Below are 24,331 nucleotides of genomic sequence, written 5' to 3'. Positions count from 1 at the left end.
ATAAAGATTATAATAAAAAATACTATGAATATTAAATAAATTAATTTTATAATTATTAAATATCATATATTATAAAATAAAATATATAAAACTTAAGGTAATTATTAATTATAGCTATATTAATATTTATATTATTTTTAATTTACTTATAAAAATACATTTTATAAAGAAAATTTAAATAAATATTAAAAATGTTATCTTTTTCGATTCAATCATAGCTGATAGTTATTATATTGTGTAAGATAAAAATTTCTTTTAATACTTGAAAAAATTAAATTTTTATACAAATTTAAACAAAAATATAAAATAAAGTAAAACTCACCTCTTATAAATAAAAGTATTATACTTATATATATATATACTCGATAATATAATTTTTTTAATGATAAAAAAATAAAAATTATAGAAAAATAAAATAAATATACAGACAATACTCTAAATTTGTAACCTTGTAAGCTACGGAGGAATTTTGGTATTTTGTAATTTTTTACAAGAATAAAAAATGAGTTTTAATATATTTAAACTATAATTCAATTTTCAGTAATTACTCATTATCATAATGAATTTCAATATTTTATTTAAATATTTCCAAATTTAAACTATCATAGTTCTTTTTATAGAAAAAGAATATTTGAATATTTTTAATAACTTTCAAGCAAAATCTTGTTTTAAAATAAGTACTATTAAAAACTTCAAGTCAACTGTGTACTCAATAGAAGAAGAAAAAATCAACAGAAGAAAATATTTCAGGAATGAAATTATGATTCCTGCTATGATCAAAGCAAGCACCAGAGTTCTAATCAAAGGACCTTCAACTTTGATTTGCTTCTGAGGAATTTCCCTTTCGCTCACCAGCAAATTTGTTTCCACCATTCAATGGAAGAGGAACATGGGACTCCACGTAACTGACCGCTTGGAAATCTGCGGTACTCCATCAACTTTAACATGGACAATTGCTTTAGTAACAGGATTCCAAACAATCAGCTGCCCTGTCCAAGTTGAAAAAAATAGCTCGCCATTGCTTGAAAATCCTACTGGCTGACACAAATTTTGAGGGCATGGTATGGTGTATAATTTGGTCCAAGATTCTTTAACACCATATTCAAGCAATACCCACAACTCAACTTGATTACCATCGTTACAGTGGGAGAAAGCAACATAATCATTCAACGAGAACAATGTTCTGCAGCAAGAATATCCAATACCTTCTGGTAGAGCTGTCGTTTTGATAACCTCATTGCTCAAGTCAAATGAAACAATTGCATAATTCCTGTTAATATCTCTTGCCCACCAATGAAATACACCATCTGCACCAGTATGACCTCTAGAGTAATAATAATAGACAGTATCATGTTTATGACAGAGCAATTGCCAATCGTTCAAACAGAAATCAATTTTTCTCCATGAATCATCCCTGAGGCTATAAATCTCCACTATGTAATCAATGGATTGATCAGGAGGATTTAAATAACAAAAAATCCTGAGAACTTTGTAGTCACTGGTTCTCTTGTCAAATCCAAATTCTAAAATTCCCAATGAAATAAAAGTATGAGGAGGATGAAGAAGATTGGATTGAGGTAGCATCTTAGTCTCAGAGGTTTTGGGGTTCCACAAAATAATATTACTTTCATCGCGAAGACAAATTAAGCCATTACTACAAGAACCCACGATGTCAATGAATGAAGAAGATTTATCAATTATATCTCTTGGGTATGGGATCTCCTGAGTTGTAGACATGGCAAATCTATCAGATGATAGGAAGAAGAAAACAAAATCCAAACGTTTCTCAGATTTGACAAGGACACGGAGATTGGGATTCAAATCTTCAGAATGAGAGAGTAGGGTTTTATATATAAAATTAGAATCAGAAAAGAGAGCACACCATGATTTGCAAACACTCCTGAATCTGATGAAACTTTTGCCGGGTAATCTTAATAAGATGTCGCGTACCAAATCTTTAGGCACATAATCGACAACCATAGTTTCTGGTTCAAAACCCTAACTCCGAGCAAAGATAGTGAATATTAGGGTTTAGAAGAATTCACACTTCTGACGAACATATATACATAAGAAACTGATGCATGCATGAATTGAGTTCCTAGCTACTAAGACATCTTTTCAGATACGGAAACTTCCAATTCTAATATAAATAATTATTTTTTTATTATAAAATAAATAAATTTAAAATAATATTCAAAAGAGATTGTAAAATAATTTTTATATTGATGAGATTCTTCTAAAATTTTATTAATAAATTTAAAATAATATTTGAAAGAGATGTAAAACTATCCTAATTTTAAATGTTATGGTATTTAATAATATCCTTTTATTTTATTAATGAGATTTTTTATGTGAATTAAATTTAATAATAAAAAATAATTTTATTAGATAGATAATTTAAAATTTTTTATATCCATATATAATCTATAATAATATATATAAATGTGTGAAGGGATAAAACACTAAATTTATTTAATAATTTTACCATAGATAATAACTTTATTATTTAAATTAATAAAATATTTTATTTTTAAAATAAATATAAATATTAAGCGATGTAAATCAATATTAAAATATATTAAATTTGAATTTCAGTAATTCAAATTATGTCAAACTCCTAATATTATCTATATCATAATATTATTCTTATCCAATAGAGTTTTATAATTCTTTTTGTATGATGTTTTTGTCACTTAATGTTTTAAATTTAATTTGGGTGTATAAGTGTATAGATTAATTAACTTACCTATGATATATACTTTAATAATAAATTAAATTTTTTATAATAAAATTGAAAGGGATATGAAAAATAAATAAATAAAAATTTAAACAAAAATCGACAAACATAAATTCTTTTTTTTTGTCATTTAATCTCTATTTATTTATGAAAAATAACTCCTATTTTAAAAAATATTTATTAAAAGTATTTTCAATTGCAAAATATTTTTTAATAAAATAGTTTATTTAGTATTATTTAATTTTAATTTTTAAAAAATATTTTAAAATAGCAAAAGATGATTTAGTTTTTGTTTTTCGTTTAATTGGAAAAATATTTTTGATTTATTAAATTTTTTAAGTATTTTAAAAATTGAAAAATTTTAAAAATATTTTACATAAAACAAACATAATCTAATTAAATTAAAATCATATAAAATTCAAATAAATATTGATAATCGTATGAGATAGAAGACTCATTAAGATTTGTGGTCCGACCAATTTTTGACAACGAAAGAGAACTGACCTCGGTAAAGATCAAGCAAATCGAATAAGAAACACATATAAATCTTAGGTAAATGTGATTATTCTGTCAATTCTTATATGCTAAGAGATTAACTAATGTAAAAACAAGGTATTAACTAATCTGTATTTATTAACTGATGGCCAAGTATTAATGAATCATCTTATACATTTATTAAAAATATCCCGTTCAATTAATCTGACGAGACGTAATAAAGGAAGCGTCAGGACAATTAAAGTATATATACCTCTAAACCAAATCTAACTAGACATTTAACTTTTTTGAAAAACTTCACATTGAAATGGCATCCAAAAAAATCTTAACTTATTCATTACTGTCTAATATTAACTCTCAAACTATCAATTTCGATTTATTAATTTCCTCATGAGATTAAATCTTAATTTAAATATTTTATTTTAATGAACTAGTTGGACCGAATGAAATTCGTTAAATATATTTAAAACAATGATGAAATAATAGAATAAATTCTTAATGTAGTTCACAAATATTTACCGTGCTTTGGCAGTAAGATATATTTAATTGACATAAAATTTATGTAATTTAGAAAGTTATATAGAAAAGAGGAAAAAATAAAAAGAAACTGAGAATGGATTAAAATATTAATTATAAAAATCTATTAACAAATTAATAAACATCTCAATTATAAAAATCTATTAATTATAGACCACCACCATCGCCACTAATTAAACACAACCACCATCATCTAAAGATAAACCATCACCATCTACATTCAGAGGCAAACTACTATTCATAACTAACAAGGCGAGTCACACTCATACTTGCCCAATAACCGAAGATTAAAATTGATTCATGACGTTTTCAGTTTGTAATAATTATGAAGTCGCCCAAAAAGAGTTGTAACGGATATCGATGCTAATATATCACTGACTCACGTTCAGCGTGAATCGAGCCTCGCAAAAACTAAATCAAAACCGAACACAATATTCTACAAGACCCAAAACTTAAAATTTCAAAATCTCATATCCAACAACCTCACTTAAAATAAGACTTGCAAAATCCAAAACCTAAACATCACCGTCGATAAGGAGAATTGAAGTCAAAAGTTCCATCACGGGCCAAAAAAACCACAACCCTAGGTTGTTTTCCTCTCTTTCTCTTTCTCCTCCTCTCTCTCTTTATAATCCAAATTGCTAAGTTAAGAAATCAATAACACTATTTGACCGTAGAGATGTGGATTCATATTTACACTTTGATCTTTGATGAAAAGTATGGGCAAACTTGAAGTTATTTCCATAACCCTTTAATTAATAATATTTTTTTATTAATCGACAAAATAATCCATACGTTTAAAAAGTTACGTTTATATTTAATTTTTTAAAATTTTAAATAATTAAATTACATCTTTAACATAAGTAACGATTAAATTAATAATAAAATTATAATTACCAGCAAAATAAATTCAAAAGCTACAACGGTTCAATTGAAAACAAGAGAGAATAAATACTTGAGAAAGACATAAATTTGTTGTTGTTGATGTTATTATTATCTGTCATTTAACATTGATGATCCGCCAAAGTTCAATTAAAACCAACCCTAAACTTTATATCAAGTGTGTAATCAATGGAAGAAGAGAAAATTATTGATAACAAACTACTGAGACTACATTATGATAAATCAAATACGACAAAATATTTCAGGAATGAAAAAATGATTCCTGTTATGATCAAACCAAGCACCAGAGTTCTAATACCAAAGGTCCTTCAACTTGGATTTGCTTCTGAGAAATTTTTCTCACCATCAAATTTGTTTCCACCATTCAATGGAACATGGGACTCCATGTAAGTGACTGCTTGCAAAGTCTGCGGAACTCCATCAACTTTAACATACACAACTGTTTCAGTAACAGGATTCCATACAAGCAGCTGCCCTGTCCAAGTTGAAAAAAATAGCTCTCCATTATGCCTTGTTGTCTAATTCTGTTGGTGCTCTGTCTGCTTTGGAGATTTGGACACGGTTAGAGCAGAGTTTTGCGGCTGGGAATGCTGCACAGGTGCGTCATTTAAAGCATGCAATCCATCACTTGGAACGGGAAATACCGATTCAATTGAAATCTATATGCAGCGAGCAAAACATCTCAGTAATCAATTGCTTGCTCTTAATAGTCCGCTTTCAAACGATGATCTTGTTGGAGCTATTCTTGATGGGCTAGGACCAGACTATCGTCCTTTTGTGCGTTCTATTGAAGCAAAATTGCAGATGCCCTCTTATGATGAGTTGTTGGGGTTACTGTTGACCGAAGAATTACAACAGAAAAAGTATGAGAATACTGGTTCTCCGATGACTGCGTTGTTTACCACACGTACACAACAGCCTGCGATGGGCTCCTACAATTCAAATAGCCGAGGACGGCGTGGTGGTCGCGGTGGTCGAGGTGGAAGGAATGGTGGTCGTTTTCAGAATTATCAGATGTCTGCTGTTCAATCACAGTATTCGTCAGGTCCGTTTTTGAGTTCTGCTACTTGTTATAACTGTAATGGTTCGGGTCATGTTGCTAGATTGTGTTCCGAGTCAACGCCGAACAGTTTTGCCATCACCACAAGCTTATCATACAATTTCAGCTCCTGTTCGTTCAACTCCGCCTTGGAATTCTGTTTCAAGTTCACAAGGTTCACAAGGGTTTCGTCCACAGCAGCAGCCTTGGATAGTTGATACTGGTGCTACGCATCATCTTACAGGTTCTCTTGGAAACTTGACAAATTGATTCTGAATACACAGGACCGGATGAAGTAACAATAAGCAACGGTAATACAATTCCCATCACTCATGTAGGCAGTACAATGTTGCACAGTAATCATGATTTTCGTTTGAGCAATATTCTGTTTTCCCCTCATTCTCCGTTTAGTTTGTTGTCCGTTCTTAATTTTACAAATGATAATCAAGTCTCACTTGAGTTCTTTCCTGATTGCTTTCTTATCAAGGATATCCCCACGAGGAGGGTCCTTCACAAAAGTCCAGTTGAGCAAGGTCTTTATAAACTCACAGCATTGAGTCGTCCGACGGCTGTTGTGCATCATATTTCTTTTCGGTCTTGGCATTCTCGTTTGGGTCATGCTCATGATGGAGCTGTCTTGTCAACCTTGAAACATAATAATATGTTTTTCTTCCAATAAAAAAGAATTATGTTCATCTTGCTGTGTTAGTAAATCACAGCGTTTACCATTTTCTTTGTCTAGTTTTAATGCTTCTGCTCCGCTTGAACTCATTTGTTCAGATGTATGGGGTCCTTCCCCTGTTCCTTCGATTAATGGCAATCGTTATTATGTTCTTTTTTATGATCATTTCAGCAAATATACATGGTTATATTGTCTCAAACGAAAATCTGATGTGTTGTCTACATTTATTAAGTTTCGAAAATTTGTTGAAACTTTCTTTGAGCGACAGATTAAAATGTTTCAATGTGATTGGGGAGGAGAATTTAGATCGCTTGCTACATACTTGGCTGCTAATGGATTTCATTACGTTTATCTTGTCCATATACGCCTCAGCAAAATGGTTGTGCTGAGCGTAAGCATAGGCATGTTGTGGAGACTGGTTTGGCTATGTTGGATTTTGCTACTTTACCGTTGGTTTACTGGATTTTGCTTTTGAAACTGCAGCTTATGTGATTAATAGGATAGTCACTCCTTTGATACACAAATCACCTTATGAAAAGTTATTTGGGAGCTTTGCCTGATTTGTCTAGTCTTCGTATTTTTGGATGTCTTTGCTATCCTTATTTACGACCGTATAATACACATAAGCTAGAAAATCGGTCTTCACCGTGTATTTTCTTGGATATAGTCTGGTGCACAAAGGTACAAGTGCTATGATATTTTGGCAAAACGTTTGTATATATCAAGACATGTGATATTTGATGAAACCAGATTTCCTTTTGAATCTCTTACGGTGCAGGTTAATAATATTCCTAAGTCTGTGCAGTCAAGCCAAGGTATTCTTGGGCCGCCACCAATTCATTTAATTCCAACCATTTCTTCTCAAAGTGCACAGAATGTTCCTTCTACTACTGAGATTGTTCCTACTGCATCGGGTTCCGACGTAGAGCTACTGCCTCCCCCTGTATCAGTTTTGTCTGAGACACAAGTATCTCCAATAGTTCCATCAGATCGGTCTGGTGTGGTTCTTCCTCTCCCAGCACCACAAGGCAATACTCATCCGATGTTAACAAGGTCGAAGACAGGGCATTCCAAGCCTAAAGTTTTTTGGCAGTTACGCCACCTCTACAACCTGCCACGGTCACAGAAGCAAAACGTTATAAAGAATGGCGTGAAGCGCTTGCCAATGAGATTAATTCATTAATTCAGCTTGGGACTTGGAGCTTGTGGAAAAACCACCAAACGCTAATGTAATCGGCTGCAAATGGGTGTTTAAAATCAAGGAAAATTCAGATGGTTCTTTAGATCGTTACAAAGGCACGGCTTGTTGCAAAAGGATTTCACCAACGCCCGGGGGTAGATTTTGGAGAAACGTTTTCGCCAGTTGTGAAACCAGTGACCGTTCGGTTGGTCTTAAGTCTGGCTGTTTCACAAAAATGGTTAGTAAAACAATATGATGTGTCTAATGCTTTTTACATGGTCAGTTTAAACGAACCAGTCTATATGCAGCAGCCTCCGGGATTTGTAGATGATACAAAGCCAAACCATGTTTGCAGACTTCGAAGGTCATTGTATGGTTTAAAAACAGGCTCCGCGTCAATGGAACAACTGTCTAAAGGAAGCTCTTCTTCAGTTTGGTTTTCTGCAGTCCAAACTTGATACTTCTCTATTTATTTTTCGGCGAGATAGTGAAGTGCTTTATTGCTTGACGTATGTTGATGATTTGCTCATAACAGGAACTAGTGAAGTTTTGGAGCGAGAATTGCAGCGTCACTTGAAACTGAAATTTTTGCTTAAAGACTTGGGACGGTTACACTATTTTTGGGTATACAGGCACATTGGCATAATGATTCGTTACTCTTAACTCAGCAGAAGTATGTTTTGGATTTATTAAAGCGAGTTAAAATGGACAACTCTAAATCTCTGGCTACACCACAAGCAACAAGTTCTGCAGTACAACGCTGTTCTTTTGAATTTGATGATCCCACGTTGTACCGCAGTACCATTGGCAGCTTATTGTATCTTCTATTCACACGACCTGAGATTTCATTTACAGTGAATAGATTAGCTCAATATATGCATCGGCCAACTAATGAGCATTGGCAAGAGGTGAAGCGTGTCCTTCGTTATTTACAAGGCACGACTGAATATGGATTGCTTCTTCGGCCATCGACTGTTTGTGAAATTAATGCATATAGTGATTCAGATTGGGCGGGCAGCATCGAGGATCGGAAGTCTACTACTGGTTTGCTATTTATCTTGGTCGGAATCTAGTCTCTTGGGCGTCTAAGAAGCAGCGCAGTGTTTCGCGTTCTTCCACGGAAGCAGAATATCGCGCTATTGCAAACACAACCTCTGAAGTACTTTGGATTAGAACTTGCTGCAAGAGTTGGGTGTCCAAACACGTATACCTATTCTTTGGAGTGATAACTTGGGGGCTACCGCTCTTACAGTAAATCCAGTATATCACAGCAGGATGAAACATGTCCAAATAGATGTACATTTTGTGCGTGATAAAGTTCAGGCTAATGAGATTCATCGCTATATTTCTACGAAGGATCAAATTGCTGATGTTTTAACTAAGCCATTATCTAAGCTGCGATTCAGCAATTACGTGCCAAGTTGACTATATTTCCACATCGATAGTTCAACTTGAGGGGTGTATTAGATAGAGATGTATCTTTGTAGAGATAAATGTTAAAGGTTGTTAGTATAGCTGTACTGTAACAAACCTTATCTTGTAAAGGTTATTTATACCCATGTTTACAGTTTAATAAATATACTTTTTTGCCTACTGTTCATCCATTGCTTGAAAATCCTACTGGCTGACACAAATCTCCAAGGCATGGTATGGTGTATAATTTAGTCCAAGATTCTTTAACACCATATTCAAGCAATACCCACAACTCAACTTGATTATCATCGTTACGGTGGGGGAAAGCAACATAATCATTCAATGAAAACAATGTTCTGTAGCAAGAATATCCAATACCTTCTGGTAGAGCTGTCGTTTTGATAACCTCAGTGCTCAAATCAAATGAAACAATTGCATAATTCCTGTTACTGTCTCTTGCCCACCAATGAAATACACCATTGGCACCCGTATGACCTCTGTGGTAATAATAATAGATTCTATCATATTTATAACAGAGCAATCGCCAATCTTTCAAACAGAAATCGATTTTTCTCCATGAATCATCCCTGAGGCTATAAATCTCCGCTATGTAATCAATGGATTGATCAGGAGGATTTAAATAACAAAAAATCCTGAGAACTTTGTAATCACTGGCTCTCTTGTCAAATCCAAATTCTACAATTCCCAATGAAATAAAAGTACGAGGAGGATGAAGAAGATTGGATTGAGGTAGCATCTTAGTCTCAGAGGTTGTGGGATTCCATAAAATAATATTGCTCTGATAAGCATAAATACTTCTCCACGGATCTAGCAAATTCTTAAAGAAATATACATCACGAAGACAAATTAAGCCATTACAGCAAGAACCCACGATGTCAATAAATGAACATTTATCAATTATATCTCTTGGATATGGGATCTCCTGAGGTATAGACATGGATAACGTATCAGATGATAGGAAGGAAAAAACAAAATCCCAATGTTTCTCAGATTTGACGAGGACACGATGATTGGGATTCAAATCTTCAGAATGAGAAAGTAGGGCTTTGTATATAAAATTAGGCTCAGAAAAAATAGCACACCATGATTTGCAAACACTCTTGAATCTGATAAAACTTTTGCCGGGTAATCTTAATAAGATGTCGCGTACCAAATCCTTAGGCACATAATCAACAACCATGGTTTCTGGTTCAAAACCCTAAATCCAAGCAAAGAGAGTGGATATTATGGTTTAGGAGAATTCAGACTTCTAACAAACGTACATATATATAAAAAACTGATGCAAAGAAGACAAGCCTTGAGGAAGCTGTATCGGATAAGGAAAACGTTTGCAAAGAGGAGAGAAAGATTGGGAAGCTTGCATGCATATGACGGTGACTAGGGTTTAAATCGAATCCAATCAATTTAATTTTTTGGTTTATTTCTTTGGTATAATCTTCGATCTATATACATAGAGTCTGAACACAAGATGCACTTATAAATTACTAAAACAACTCTTAATCACATTTATATTATTTAATATAAAATATTTCATAATTTTTATTTATTTTTATTTTTTAAATTATTTTAAAATTATTATAATATATAAATTAATTACTATAATTCTATTTAATTTTATCATATTTTTTAAAAAAAAATTAAAATATCTCCCAATATTTTTTAAAATGAATATAACTGAAAAATCAATAAAAAATATATATATATAAAATTATAAAATGAAGAAAATAATTTTTATTTTTATTAATATTACGCCCATGTTTCCATTAATTAAAGTAGGCATGTTATAATAATAATATAATAATATGAGTATAATACATGATGGAATCAGAATTTAAGTTGGAACTCCATTGGTTTATCTCTTATATTACAATTCTAATAAAATATGTCTAAAATTCAGAGATTACAAATTTTCTGCTGTACCAAAAAGTAATAATAGTAAATAAATAAATCTGAGCATAAGACCTAATTAGATTTTAATATTGCCACATCTATCTACTATATTATTACCTGTCATAACACTTAATTAAGTATAAATATATTTTTTTTATAACTTTTATTTATATCTTTTAGTTGTCTTAAAATTATTATCATTTCTTTTATTTTATAGTAATATATAAATTAATTATTATAATTTTATTTTATTTTTAATAAACTTTTCAAAATATTTTTTAATATTTAATAAAATTTAATTTATTTAAAATAAATATAACTAAAAAGTTAATAAATTTTTTTTTAATATATAAAAAAATAATAAAAAATAAAAATTATGAAACGGAAAAAAATTTTTTTTTTAAAAGTTCGTAATTAATTTGAAACTCGGAATCGCAATTCTACTAGTCTTCAGCTGATTACTTGGTCAAACTCTACCAAAATCCACTTATCACATATACAGGAGGATCACATTGAAATTAATCCTTATTTAGGAGATTTTTTGGCAAAGAAGTGGAAGTTGTTCATTTGATATTTTGCTTTTATCGTTGATCTGTATATCAACTCTACATGTTCTGATTTTTTGGAAAAAGAAAGAAAGTCTGTAGAAATTATTGAGAGAAATTTTAAGTTTGTTTCATTAAATTTTGTATTCCTTTTAAAATTTCATTCCGAATAATTTTATATTTAAGATAAAGTCTTCCACAAAATAAATACATATTAAAGCCGTGTGTCTTTTCCATTTGTGGATCCTTAACTTTTCCTTTTCCTTTACTTAATTTACAACATTTTCTGCCAGGCAACTTTGAACAAGTTTCGGTTAAACCTGTAAGCCAAAAAGCTCAATGTTGTCTTATGGGAACAGAAGTGGAACAAGCGTGGAAAATGCACAAAATAGGATTAATTAGGGACAATTTTTTCAGATTCAATTTAACCTTCTTATAATTATGATAAATTAAAAATATTTAATTTTATTATCTAAAATTTTAATATAAATTAATTTAAACATTTAAATTTTTTTTATTCAATTAAAAAAATTTTGATTAAAATTAATATAGCCTAATAGCTTAAATTAAGGCAAAAGCAAACAAGTTGATTTTATTTTTCAAAATTTTAAACTTTGCATATAAATATAAAAATTCTAAACATTTTGATTTTTTTTTCCAATAAAAGAAAAAGGAAGAGTAATTAATCATGTATTTGCACATGGAAATGAGAAATCCCATCCTCCAAGCCCAAGATGCCCAAAAGGAAAACAAGATCAATTTCACTGTAATCCTCTCGCGTGATAAATCGAGTTCACTGGAGACTGGCTAGGCAACCAGCTCTTTTTCCCCCTCATTACTAAGCAACCAGCTTGGTTGAAAAATCAGATCACCATCTCATTATTATTACAATCTGTCATTTAAAATTTCATTCAATAGGCTTCCCAGTGAATCATAATTAAAAGAACATTACTCCTCATCTTCGGAAGTATCGCTTTAAGTTATCTAACATCTCTATATGTAAAACTAAAAGCCAAATAAAGAAAAACTGCACCAAAACATTCCCGACAAAAATAATTTAACAGCACTATCCCCTAACCATTAGGTTTCTTAGAGCAGTCATGCTTAAAAAAGGCAACTTATTCAGAACAAAAAGCAACTCCGACCACACAACATCCGAGTTGAATAGCATCCCTAAACAAATAAACACGCCCCAAATAACCTGGGGGCATAAAGCAAGATATGCAACAATGCTTCCACATTATCTGATTGAATTTGAAAAAGAAAAATTAAAATTATACCAACGAACCAACTTTGATTAAAGTATAGATCTCAGCCAATCAATAACTTGTTCTCATCCAAAAAGGTGTAAGTAGGCACCTCCAGATTGTATGGTGCTGGTCCCTTGCGGATCCTACCAGAGATATCATAATGCGAACCATGGCAAGGGCAAAACCACCCTCCAAAATCACCAGCATTTGGCAAAGGGATGCAACCCAAATGCGTACAGACCCCTACAACAATTAGCCATTCTGGATTCTTAACCCTTTCTGAATCTGGCTGTGGATCTCGAAGAGATGCCAACTCAACAGTATTTGCCACCTTCACATCTTCTTCTGTTCGACGCCTGATGAAAACTGGCTTTCCACGCCACTTAACAGTCACAGTGGCGCCTGGCTCAATGCTTGAGAGATCAACCTCAAGAGAGGCCAGTGCAAGAACATCCTTACTAGCAGACATGCTCAGCACAAACTTGAGGATAAGGAGACGGATCACTGAAGCATAGACAAACCGGCCACCAGTAAGGACAAAATATGCAAATGCCCGCTTGCTGGGGTCACCTGGAGGGAAACGCTCATGGTTGTATTCATCATAAACTATCTTTGAAGTGGGGTTCTTAACAGCTGCCTCTGTTGCTGGCACATCCAAAGAAATGCCATCTTCATTTCTAGGGGTGAGTGACTCGGAAGAGAAACCTGAAACCAAGTATGATCATAGTAAATACAAAAACCCAACAATACGAACATCTATCCTTTCGTAATAGATATGTAACTGTTGCATATAAGAGGATTAATGGTTGTAAGGAAGTGGTTGAGAATACCGTTACTTAAATAAAGCTGCAATGCAACAGAAGTTAGAAGAAGTAAGTAGAATTGGTGGGAACAGTTATTATAGTGCATAAGCTGTATAAATACAGCCCTTCTCCCTATTTCTCTCTCCATTTCAACCATATTTTCCCTAACTTGCTCCCTATTTCTCCTCTTTTCTTCTTCTAAACGTGGAGTGTAACTGTTAGGGATGAAGAATCCTAACACAATATCTCGTTTTATGATGAATCTAAGAGCATGAAAACAAAGAAAGAAATAAGGTGCAAATTGTACGAAAAAAATTATTTTATTAAATATATAGAACGTTCACATTTGTCTATTATCCAAAGATCAGTGAATGGTTTCACGATGCCTATGCATGATACAGACTCATACTCATACTCACATAATGCTTTTGAACTTCACCATTCTTCTTAACATCATGTTTGGCTGCATTTAAGTTAATCCCTTGCAAGTTTCATAATCAGAAAAGGAAAATAAATAGCTATTATAAAAAACATATTCCTTCCAATCAATTTGCAATTCAGCACACAGTATATTGGTTACAACTACTATTACATAAGATTTGGATCAAAAAAAGGGAAAAAGTTAAAAGAGAAAAATTGTATATGCCAATATGGCAACTTGTATATGGTACATAGGTGAATAAGAATGTCAAGAGCCATACTTTGGATTTGAATAAAAACTCTGGACTTGAGTTAAGAAAAACACAAAAGAGAAACCAACAGACGAGACCAGACGATAATTTCTAGAGAATAGTTATTCCAGCTCCCTTTGTATCACACAGTATCTATTCTGCTACTAATACAGTAAATAAATGCACAATTACAAGTTAGAGCAGAACTAAACTTTACAGCACATTCAATGTGCATGCAGAACATACTAACAAAAGAAAGATACTTGACTCATCATAACTGTTTATAAAGTATGCTCCTTTTTGGAATTTAGTTTGGACCTTCCCTTCGTTCCTTAGCATGGAAATGCCAAACCTCAACAAATTTATAAATCATATACCAACCTGCATCACTAGAAATGCAATCGATCTTCACTGGAGTCACACTGCTTATGCAAATGGGCCTGTATGTATTAACTAATATATTACCAATTCAAGAAGGAACGAGCAAATCACTTATAAATCTAATGCACTTCCAGTCTTCTGCCACAAAGCAATGACCTAAATTTTTTCAATGAGAACTTAAAACCAGAATATCAAGTTAAAGGTCCCACTACCAACATGTTGTCTTCATTTGCACTGTGATGGCTTTCTCTAACATATCTATTCACATAAGGAAAAGCTTCCATTTTCACGCCAAGTTCCTTAACCTTAAAATTGGACTGATGAGAAAAAAAAAAACTATTTCCTTCCATTTGGTATGATTCATTTGGCAAGAAAAGATTCAAATGAATTCTTCTTAAATCATGCAAGAATTCACTTTCTTTTAAAATGAAAATTTCTCAAGTTAAAAAAAAAAATTGAATTTTTTATTCCAATCAAGAAAATTATTAAAAAAGAAATTAATTGAATTGAATTCTCACGAAATTCTTAATTCCAAATGGAGGGTTAGAGAATAACCAAACAAGAAAATCAATTCTGCTGATCACTGAACAGTATCCACAAATTTCACCACAATATCTTGGCCATCATTCAAGTCATACTGAAACTAACCTCTCATTTCTCCTCTCCTAATAACAAACTATAGGCATGAGTATATTGTGGCACTTCAAGTGCTGATTGCTGTCTAGTAAAAAATGATAGTTCTTTAATGGTTCTCTTGAAGGTGTCTAACTTTGTTTTCTATTTTGTTTGCATTTTGTTGTCTTTAACATTTGATGTGTAATTATTAATTCATTCAATGGTAGTTATCTACAGAGTAGGGTTCACTTTGTTAAAAATAAAGTAACCTTAGAATTTTCCCATATTGAATCTCTGAAACAAAAGGGATGGATATTCAAACAAAAGTCTATAAAATTTTAAAATATAGACTACTTTTTGGACCTTCATTCCTAAGAATAATTTAGGCAGCAAAATGATTATATTATGGCACTTTCAAGTGTATATGTAAGGTGAAATAGAGAGGTCCTTGGATGCGCCCATTTGAATTCCTAATACATGGGGGGGGGGGGGGGCATTAAAAATCAAATTCCGAAAGTTTTTCATGACAAAATACCCTAGAAAATTAACAAATACTCGAAGGCATGTGACGAAATTATTGTGTATAGTCAGTAATTACGCAAATATAGATCGCGACAAGCAATTCCACTAGCACAATTGAATCCCTACTGAAGCTCCAAACAGTAAGATAGATTCTCAAATTCAGCTCAACAACATATAATTCTCCTCAAAAGAGACAGAGAGACGAGCAAAGAGGGAAACTCAAACCTTTGTGAAGAAGATGGAAATGAGACCGGAAAGCAAAGTAATCGTTCAAGGGTTTGGAATTAAAGTCAGCCAACGACGAAGAATCACTGCCATTGATCGGATTCAACGACAAGATAGCGGAGGCAGCCTGGTTGGGCCTCCACGACGGGTGCGTGGAACAGAGAGAAGATAGCCTCCTCGCTGCAACTCTGAACATCTCCTTCTCCTCCTCCTTCCTCTACTTTCTTCTCCTCTGCGAATGTTGCGATTTGTCCTTTGGTATACAAAACGATCTGCCGTCTTTGCTTCGCCTGACGTTGGGAATGCAAGAGATGATCACATTTCAGAAGAAACAACGTAGTCAGGTTTTCATTCAACGTGCGACTCTGATTTTGACACGTCTGGATCTTAAACATATGGAAGTGTGGGGTGGGCTAAATCACATTGACAGGGGCATGTATTGTAACAGTAAGCCCACAATGACAATTATTTTTTGCGTAATTTAGAGGCGGTCCTGAGATTTTTGACAAAACTTATAAAAGAAATTTTCACTAAATTTTTAGTAATAAATTAGCTTTTAAATTTAATTTTTATAGAATAAAATAATTTTTTCTTTAATAAATAAATTATTTTTAATGGATTATTAATTAAAATTTTTATATTTTTAATGACTAAAATATTTTTATACGTGGTTAATTTTTTTAATTAAAAATTATTTTTATTTATTATTTTAACAATAAAAATTGAAAAATTATTATTTTAATTTTTAAAAATTAGTGATTTTGTGAGTTTTATTTTTTTTTTACTTTTTAGTATATTAAATAATTTTATTTTTTAAAATATAAAACCAATATTCTGTATAAAAATTAATAATTATATTTTTTTCTTAAAGATTAATTTCTATATGATGTAAGTATAAAAATTACAAATTTAAAAATTAAAGATTGATTTTATATTAAAAATTAATTTTTATACTTAATTAAAAACTTAAAAATTAATTTTTATATTTAAGAGTCTGTCTAAAATAATTTTTATAAGTATAAAATTGTTATATTTAACTAGCATTAAATATTAATTTTATACCGTTGGAGTATGCTTAAATTGATTTTTACTCTCATAAAATATTAATTTTTATATTTTAAAAATTAAAATTATTTATAATGCTAATAAATAAAAAAATTAGATAAAGCTTATAAATTTATCGATTTCTAAAAATTAAAATAATAATATTTTAATTTTTTATTAATAAAATAATAAATAAGAATAATTTTTTATTAAAAAATAAAATATTAATCATTAAAAAAATATTTTAATCATTAAAAAATATAAAATCTCTAATCAATGATGAATTAATGATATTTTGTATCTTTTATTAATAAAAAATTTATTTTATTAAACAAAAATTAAATTTAAATACAGTTTATTTTGTGTGTTTTGTCAAATCTCAAAAACCTTATAAATTACCTTTAATTTTTTTTTTCACTTACACTATCACAAAAGTGGAGTATAATTATTGAATTTTTTTTAAAAAAATTATTTAAATGAATTCATGGTGATGATCTGAGATCCAATAGAATAGAGTTTTACAAGGGTTTTGTATTACTGAATCAGGCTTAAACTTTCTGAGGAGGGGACTCCTCTTTTATACATTGTCTTGCTTGTTGGTGACGTGTAAAGATCTCTCCAGGATTGGGCCACGCGTCTCTGTCATACAGATTCGGGTGTACTAGGGTATCAGCTGCCTGTTACATGCGTAACGGCCTCTGATTCTCCTCATACGTACGTTCGAGCGGATCTGCCAGGCTGTCTGGTGAGTACTGTGCTGGGCCCCGGGCTGGGCTGAGAGTTGGGCTGGACGCTGGGCCTGAGAGGGGTCTGCTGGTCAGGGATCAGGCTGGACTGATTGAGGAAGCTTGGTCGAGCCCGGCCCGGAAGATGGGATGAGCCAGGCTTGTTGGGGGGTATCAAGTACGTGGGCCTCTGTGTCATGGGCCTTAGGCTGGGGTCAAGCCCCTGTTCTGGGGTGGAGAAATCCAGCGGTCATCAATTGCCCCTTCACCTTCTCGGGAGTTATTGCTCCAACTGCCGAGGGGGTGAATATCAAGAACCATCATGGCCGCGCCTGTTCGTGTCCAGGTGTCTTTATAATACTCTTTCATTGTTTTATCTTTGCGCAGTTTCTGAATCCTATCTGCTCTTTCCTCTTTCGGGCTTTTCTTTATTCTCCGCGTTCTCGGTTATTTTTGCTTTCCTGTCCTTGTTATCTGGACATGTCTTTTCTTTCCTTTCTCATGAATATCTTTGAAGGATTCTGACAGCATTAATTGAGAATTCGGCTCTGCCTTGTCCTGCAAAACATAAACTTTTGGATATATATGTTAACCTCACCTCTTTACCATTCCCAGGCACTTTGTTGGAACAGAGAGATTTTCTTGTTTTATCTGTGAAGGATCCATTTGGTGCCTTCTTCAAGCGGGCGAAGGCGAGCTTGATATTACATTGCCGTGTTGCTCCAGGAATTTGTTTTAATCTTACTTTTACCATTTCGACGGAAAATTGTGCTGACTTATCTCTGTCTTGGGACTCTTTCGTAGTACCTGAGATGAAGATGAGTCAATTCAGAATTTCAGGGGAGTGGATGTTACCTCTAAGGAGTTTGAATGTCGCTTTGGGGATCCGTCTGGTAGGGCGGTTGATGGGTGGGACCATTCGGCAAGTTGCTGAAATTATCTTGCCCAGATCTTCTGGCCGACCTCCCCCGTTGCTGCCTTCTTTGGATATAAATGGAAAGGGCTCAAGTGTTCGGTTCGTTGTTTTCTTTGATGTGAAGCACCAGTATTATTAGTCTCTTTGATGTGAAGTACCAGTATTACGCGAGACTGAGATCTGCTACACTCAGCCAAGCTTCTGCTGGTACCTTCACACGTTAGCCCGGCGATCCTCCTGAGGTCGTAATCTGAAGCCCGTGTTTTTTATGCGTGATATACACACAGCATATGACATGTGAGTTTGTCACGCGTATCACACTTGGGCAACCGAATGCCGTCCTACAGAGGGTCCATGGGAAACGCTTATGAGGATTAACTTCTTGGCTTTCTGCAGCTCTTTCTGCCAAACTCACATATCGAGCTGCGAGAGTTTCTCCGGACCGAAGGCCGAAGTAGTAGGATAGGTGATAACGATGTAATTGTTGATGATGATGCATGTGGCTATGTAAAGCTTTTAAGGATAGTCTTTCGTCCCGTAGTGTAGGCCTTTGTAACATGCTGTAATGTGCTTTTCTTTTAATGAAGTTCTCGTTTTCGTTCATACTTGAGTTGTTCTTTCTCTACCATGGATGGAGTACTGAAATTGCTTTTCTTCGTAGCTTTAACTGAAATTTGTTTTTTCTGAGCTGAACTAATTGTATTCGTGAGCCGGACTTCGGACCCATTTAGCCAACTGGGCTTTCATATTTCCAAACTGGGTTGTCTGACCGATCTATGAGCTCGGTCTCTACTTAGATGAATTGAGCTTTGAATCTCCTTCATCCGGGCTCTCAGGTGCGTTGTCCGAGCTGGACTAGCCGACCTGTCTGACCGATCTATGAGCTCGGTCTCTACTTAGATGAATTGAGTTTTGAGTCTCCTTCATCCGGGCTCTCAGGTGCGTTGTCCGAGCTGGACTAGCCGACCTGAGAGCTCTGTCTTTCGCTTAGTGAAATGAGCTCTGGGTTATCTGGCCGGGCTCTCAGGTCATGTTGTCCGAGCTGGACTATTCCGACCTATGAGCTCGGCTTCTGATAAGTCGAACTCTAAGCTCTCAGCTCAGTATAGATCCGAGGTACCCTTGTTTTAACAAGTCAAATCTTATATATTCTATGTGATGAGTAGGTCTAACCTTTATCATGCTTTCATCTGCTTGCATCTTTGAGTTTTTCTTTCCATTTCCTTGATACTTGCCATGGATGTGGTGAAGTGATGAATCTTGTGGGTTACGTTGTCTTGGCTGGAGATCAGGTCTGAACAAGTTGGGCTTGCCTGGGCCTTTAAGTGATGGGCTATCATTATGGACTTGGCCCTTGATAGATGTAGACAAGCCCAGCGATCATCCTTTTGCCCCTTTACCTTCTCTCCGGTTATTACTTAACCGTTGAGGGGGTAAACTTCGAGAGCAATTAATGATCACGCCGCTCCAAGACAAAACTGTTCAGATCAACGTTCCGTCTCATCATTGCCTTTCATTTCGAATTCCTTCTGTCTTCCGAAGAAATTAGCTCTCTTCTGCTCTCTGGCTTCCTGCGACTCCTTTTGCGTTTTTCACCTTATTGTGTTCTCAGGTACGCTCCCTTGTTCTTCAATGGCAAGTTCAAAGCTTCCTGATGTTGTTAACCTTGAGTCACGTATTACTTCTTCCAATATAACTGATCACATCTCCCGGAGGCTTCTAGATACTCCGTTGTATTTTATTCGAGCACCTCGTCCAAATGAGAGGATAGTTCTTCCCTACCCTCCCCCTCCTGGTTTAGTGGATCCCCAAGAGGGTCGTAGCATAGTGTTTTTCCTAAAGCAGAGAGAATTTGGTCTACCATTTCCTTTTTCCCCTTTCTTTGTTGAGGTCTTTGAATACTTTGGGGTAACTCCTCGAATGTTATCCCCAAATTCCATTTTATTTATGTCCTGTTTCGAGTCTATCTGTCTGTGTTGGGGTTTCACACCTACGGCCTATCTGTTTGTTACTTTTTTCCGCCTGGTTAGGGCGAAGCAAAACTTCTATTACTTTTCCCCCCGCCATGGGCTATCTCTTCTTACGGGCTACAAGGATTCTATAAAGGGGTGGATAGAGAATTTCCTTGTGGCGGAGCTGAAACTAGGGTCCTGCCGATCGTGGGATGTGGACCTAAGTTGGGGGGAGATCTTTCCGGGCTGTAATGATCTGCCCGAATTGAGTCTTATTGAGCAGGTTGGGCTGCTTCGACTGACTTCCGTTGAGAGGAAGTATGATGTCGAGAAGTGTATGTTTGCGGCCAACCTTAGGGATATCCAGGACACGGGTATAGTGCTTTGTCCGGCTATTCTGTTTCTTCGTTGTTAAGAATATCAGATAATATGCTGATTCGGTATAATTTCTTATTTTTTGCAGCTTCTGAGGTTAAAATGGACGGCATCAAATTCCCCAAGAACCTTGACCTGTCTCGGGAGAACATGCACGCAATTTTTGACGCCTTTGGGGATGGGCGTTCTGTAACTGAGATTGCTATAGAGCTAGCTCAGGTCGCTTCCTCTGAGAAGGTCAGCCGGCCGTCTGGTAAAGCTTCTTCTCGAGCTTCCAAGCCGAGCTCTCACAGCACTAAATCAGCTCAGCCATCTAGCCGTGGTGGGTTGAGCTCAAAGTCTACTGAACAAGTGGGACAGGGTGCTGCCCATTCTACTGAGGAGGTGTCAAGGGGAAAGTTTAAGTCCCCTGCTGAAGACAAGGAGACCTCTGGGACGGGGATGGAGATCATCCTCCTAGGGGATCAAAGTCCAGAGGTTTCTGGTGAAAGTGCCCCTGTCCCTGTGAGGACTGAACCTGAGGGTTCTGAGGGCATTCCAGCAAAGATCGGAGGCAAGCGCCCAGCCTCTTCTGGAAAATCTGCCTCTTCTCCTGTCCGGAAGAAGTCCCGGGTTGCAACAGGATCTTCTCCAGCTCTTCCTCCCATTGGGAAAGGGAAAGGTGTTGCTGCTGACCCGTCATTGCCTTCTCCTGGCAATTCTCTAAAGACGTCGGGTATTACATCCGAGTCTCCGGCCAGTGCTGTTGCCGATCTTCTTAGGGAGCAAATGTTTGGTGGAGCCACAGAGGCCTCGGATCCACGCCTTCTTGCTTTGACCGGCCTTTTATCCAGCTTTACCAAGGAGCAAGCATCCTTCCAGTCTCGCTCTCGTGAGGAGCTCGGATCGTCCATTAGGGAGATGCTTCTAATGGTAAGTCATTTTTTCTCCTCCTTTCAGTTTGCTTTGTTTCTTTTTCTTGATGGTTGCGTTTTCATGTTAGGTGACGGGCCTCTTTATGGAGGTGGATATCCGTGATCGCTCCCTCCGGGAGTCCGTAGATCGCCGAATTGAAGAGGCACGTCTGGAGGAGAATATATCTGCCACCAGTGATGCGAGGGGCAATTTGGTAGCTGCTCGGGAGCAGATCCAGTCCCTCCGGGTGGAATTGCATTCTGCGTTGGAGGCCCTCAAAAAGGCTGAAGAGAAAACAGCCGAGACGGCCAAGCATACCTCGTCCTTAGAAGATGAGTTGTCTCGGACTCGCAATGTTCTCCAGGAGGCTGATGAGAGGGCAGTTACCTTGGAGGTTCGCTGTAGAGGAGTGCTAGAGCAGCTGTCCTCTATGACAGAGGCTCTCAAGGAGAGGGATGAGGCCGTTAGCCAGAAAGCTGAAGTCCAGCGCCAATTTGATGCCTTAAAGGCTGATTTCGAAGGACTTCAGACTCATCTGGAGGAAGTAAAGGCTCAGAGAGAGATGGCCTTAGCTCGGGTACAGGTCCTTGAGCAGGAGTTGAGCACAAGCTCTGACCGTATCAGAGACTTGACTTCCTCGGCTGAAGAGTTCGACCTTCGCCAACAACAGCTGAAAAATGAAGTTAGAGTTTTTGAATGTAAATGTTTAGCCCTGCTTGAGGTGGTAAAGTATGCCGAAGAGAAGGCTCAGCGGAAGCGCGATCAGTACATAGCGGAGTATCAGGAGTCTGATGAGCTAAAGGGTAAAATTAATCAGGCCTGTGAAGCTCATCTTCAGGACTACAAAGATTCTTCTGAGTTTGAGGAATTTGTAGCCGAGGCTTGTGAAGAACATCTTGATGAGTATAAAGCTTCTAGTGAAATGAAACAGGCTATCTTTGATAGGGCCTACCGCATGTATGTAACTGGCTACAATCGCGGTTTAAGAGAAGCTAGACAGGCTCCTGATATTCCTTTGGCCAAGCTTCGTAGGCGCGAAGTGGACTCAGATGGCGAGTCAGTGCTATACGGGGAGGATGATTTCCCTTTGCCCCGAGGAGATTGCCGGAGGGACCGAGATCGGCCAGCTGAGTCTTCTTCAAAGGGATCCGAGCTAGGGTCGGAGGAGGACGATCCTGATTCTGTGAAAGAAGGCCTTCACCCTGGGTCAGAAATTGCCCCTACTATTGAGAGCGCTGGTCCGAAGGACACCGAGCTTCCTTCAGGGGTGGCTGTAAATAGAAATAGTGAGGGTGGGTTTATTGATGTAAGTCCTTTAAGGACTATTCATCCTCCTTCCTCTCCGGAGAAATAAATTGTAATAGTTATTAATGGAATATTAGTTTTCCTTTTTTGTTTTTCATATTCTTTGACATTTATCTTTACTCTTCGTATGTGTGATGTAGACTTCATATGTTTATTCAGAAGCTCTAAATTAATCGTAAGTTGTGAGTTCAGCTCTTAGCTGTCGTCTGAGAGATCAAATCTCGTACCCATTTGATGGCAACTGTCATGCTAGTTTTTGACTTCTAGTTCTTCTTTCTTCGTTGTGACTTTGTATATTTATTTTAAATAAACTGATTTAGGCTTTTGATTATAGCCTGAATATCCTCCTAAGGATTTATGAGTTCTTCTATGGAGGGAGCTCGGCCTTTGTTTTTGGCTTTCGTATCTTGATCTTTTGAAGAAATGAATCTATCCGAGCTAGGAGCTCGGTCTTGGGCTTATCGGGTCGAGCTCTCTTTTTTTTTTTTTTTTTTTTTTTTTTTTTTTTTTTTTTTTTTTTTTTTTTTTTTTTTTGGTTGGTTGGGGGGCCCTGAAGTCCTTTACCAATTATTCTTATCTGCCGGAGGTCTTACGAGATCCTGGCTGTGCCGGGGTGACCTTATTGAGGTCTTCTTTTGTTAAGACCTTATTGAGGTCTTCTTTTGGTAGGACCTCGGTGAGGTCTTCTTTTACTAGGACCTCGATGAGGTCTTCTCTTGCCAGGAGATCTTGGGAATCCTGGTCTTCATGCTCCGGGAGGTTTTTTAAGATCCTCACCGGCTGTTTTTATTTTGTTTTCCCGGGAGTTCTAGGGGATCTCGGTCTTCTTTTTTACTGAGGTCTCTATGTCTGAGGGAGGTTTTCTTTTGCCAGGAGATCTTGGGGATCCTGGTCTTGCAATTCCGGGACGACCTTGGGGATCCCGGTCTTCTTCCTCCAGGAGGTCTCTGTGTCTCAAGGAGGTTTTCTTTTGCCAGGAGATCTTGGGGATCCTGGTCTTGCAATTCCGGGACGACCTTGGGGATCCCGGTCTTCTTCCTCCAGGAGGTCTCTGTGTCTCAAGGAGGTTTTCTTTTGCCAGGAGATCTTGGGGATCCTGGTCTTGTATCCGGGAGATCTTGGGGATCCCGGTCTTCTACCTCCAGGAGGTCTCTATGTCTCAAGGAGGTCTTCTTTTGCCAGGAGATCTTGGGGATCCTGGTCTTGCATCC

At 35.7% G+C, this 24,331-nt stretch overlaps 3 protein-coding genes across 3 annotated transcripts; all 3 read right to left on the bottom strand.

Moving 5' to 3' along the window:
- Nucleotides 1-873: 873 nt before the first annotated feature.
- LOC110612630 (F-box protein CPR1) lies at nucleotides 874-1,980 on the bottom strand. Its single transcript, XM_021753405.2, has one exon. It carries the CDS (start codon nucleotides 1,978-1,980, stop codon nucleotides 874-876), a length of 1,107 nt encoding a protein of 368 aa, XP_021609097.2.
- A 7,190-nt stretch (nucleotides 1,981-9,170) lies between these two features.
- LOC110612629 (F-box/kelch-repeat protein At3g23880) lies at nucleotides 9,171-10,187 on the bottom strand. The gene has a single exon (XM_021753404.2). The coding sequence runs from the start codon at nucleotides 10,185-10,187 to the stop codon at nucleotides 9,171-9,173; it is 1,017 nt and encodes a 338-aa protein (XP_021609096.2).
- A 2,304-nt stretch (nucleotides 10,188-12,491) lies between these two features.
- LOC110612627 (cytochrome b-c1 complex subunit Rieske-4, mitochondrial) lies at nucleotides 12,492-16,278 on the bottom strand. The gene is made up of 2 exons (XM_043956201.1): nucleotides 15,910-16,278; nucleotides 12,492-13,397 (listed from the first exon to the last, which is right to left on the bottom strand). Exons 1-2 carry the CDS (start codon nucleotides 16,103-16,105, stop codon nucleotides 12,754-12,756), a joined length of 840 nt encoding a protein of 279 aa, XP_043812136.1. The 5' UTR covers nucleotides 16,106-16,278; the 3' UTR covers nucleotides 12,492-12,753.
- Between the last annotated feature and the right edge of the window lie 8,053 nt (nucleotides 16,279-24,331).

This window comes from Manihot esculenta, chromosome 4, assembly GCF_001659605.2.
Source record: "Manihot esculenta cultivar AM560-2 chromosome 4, M.esculenta_v8, whole genome shotgun sequence".
In the NCBI taxonomy this organism is placed as follows: Eukaryota; Viridiplantae; Streptophyta; class Magnoliopsida; order Malpighiales; family Euphorbiaceae; genus Manihot; species Manihot esculenta.
Note: the sequence above shows the minus strand (reverse complement) of the source record. Positions and strands in the feature narration are given on the sequence as shown.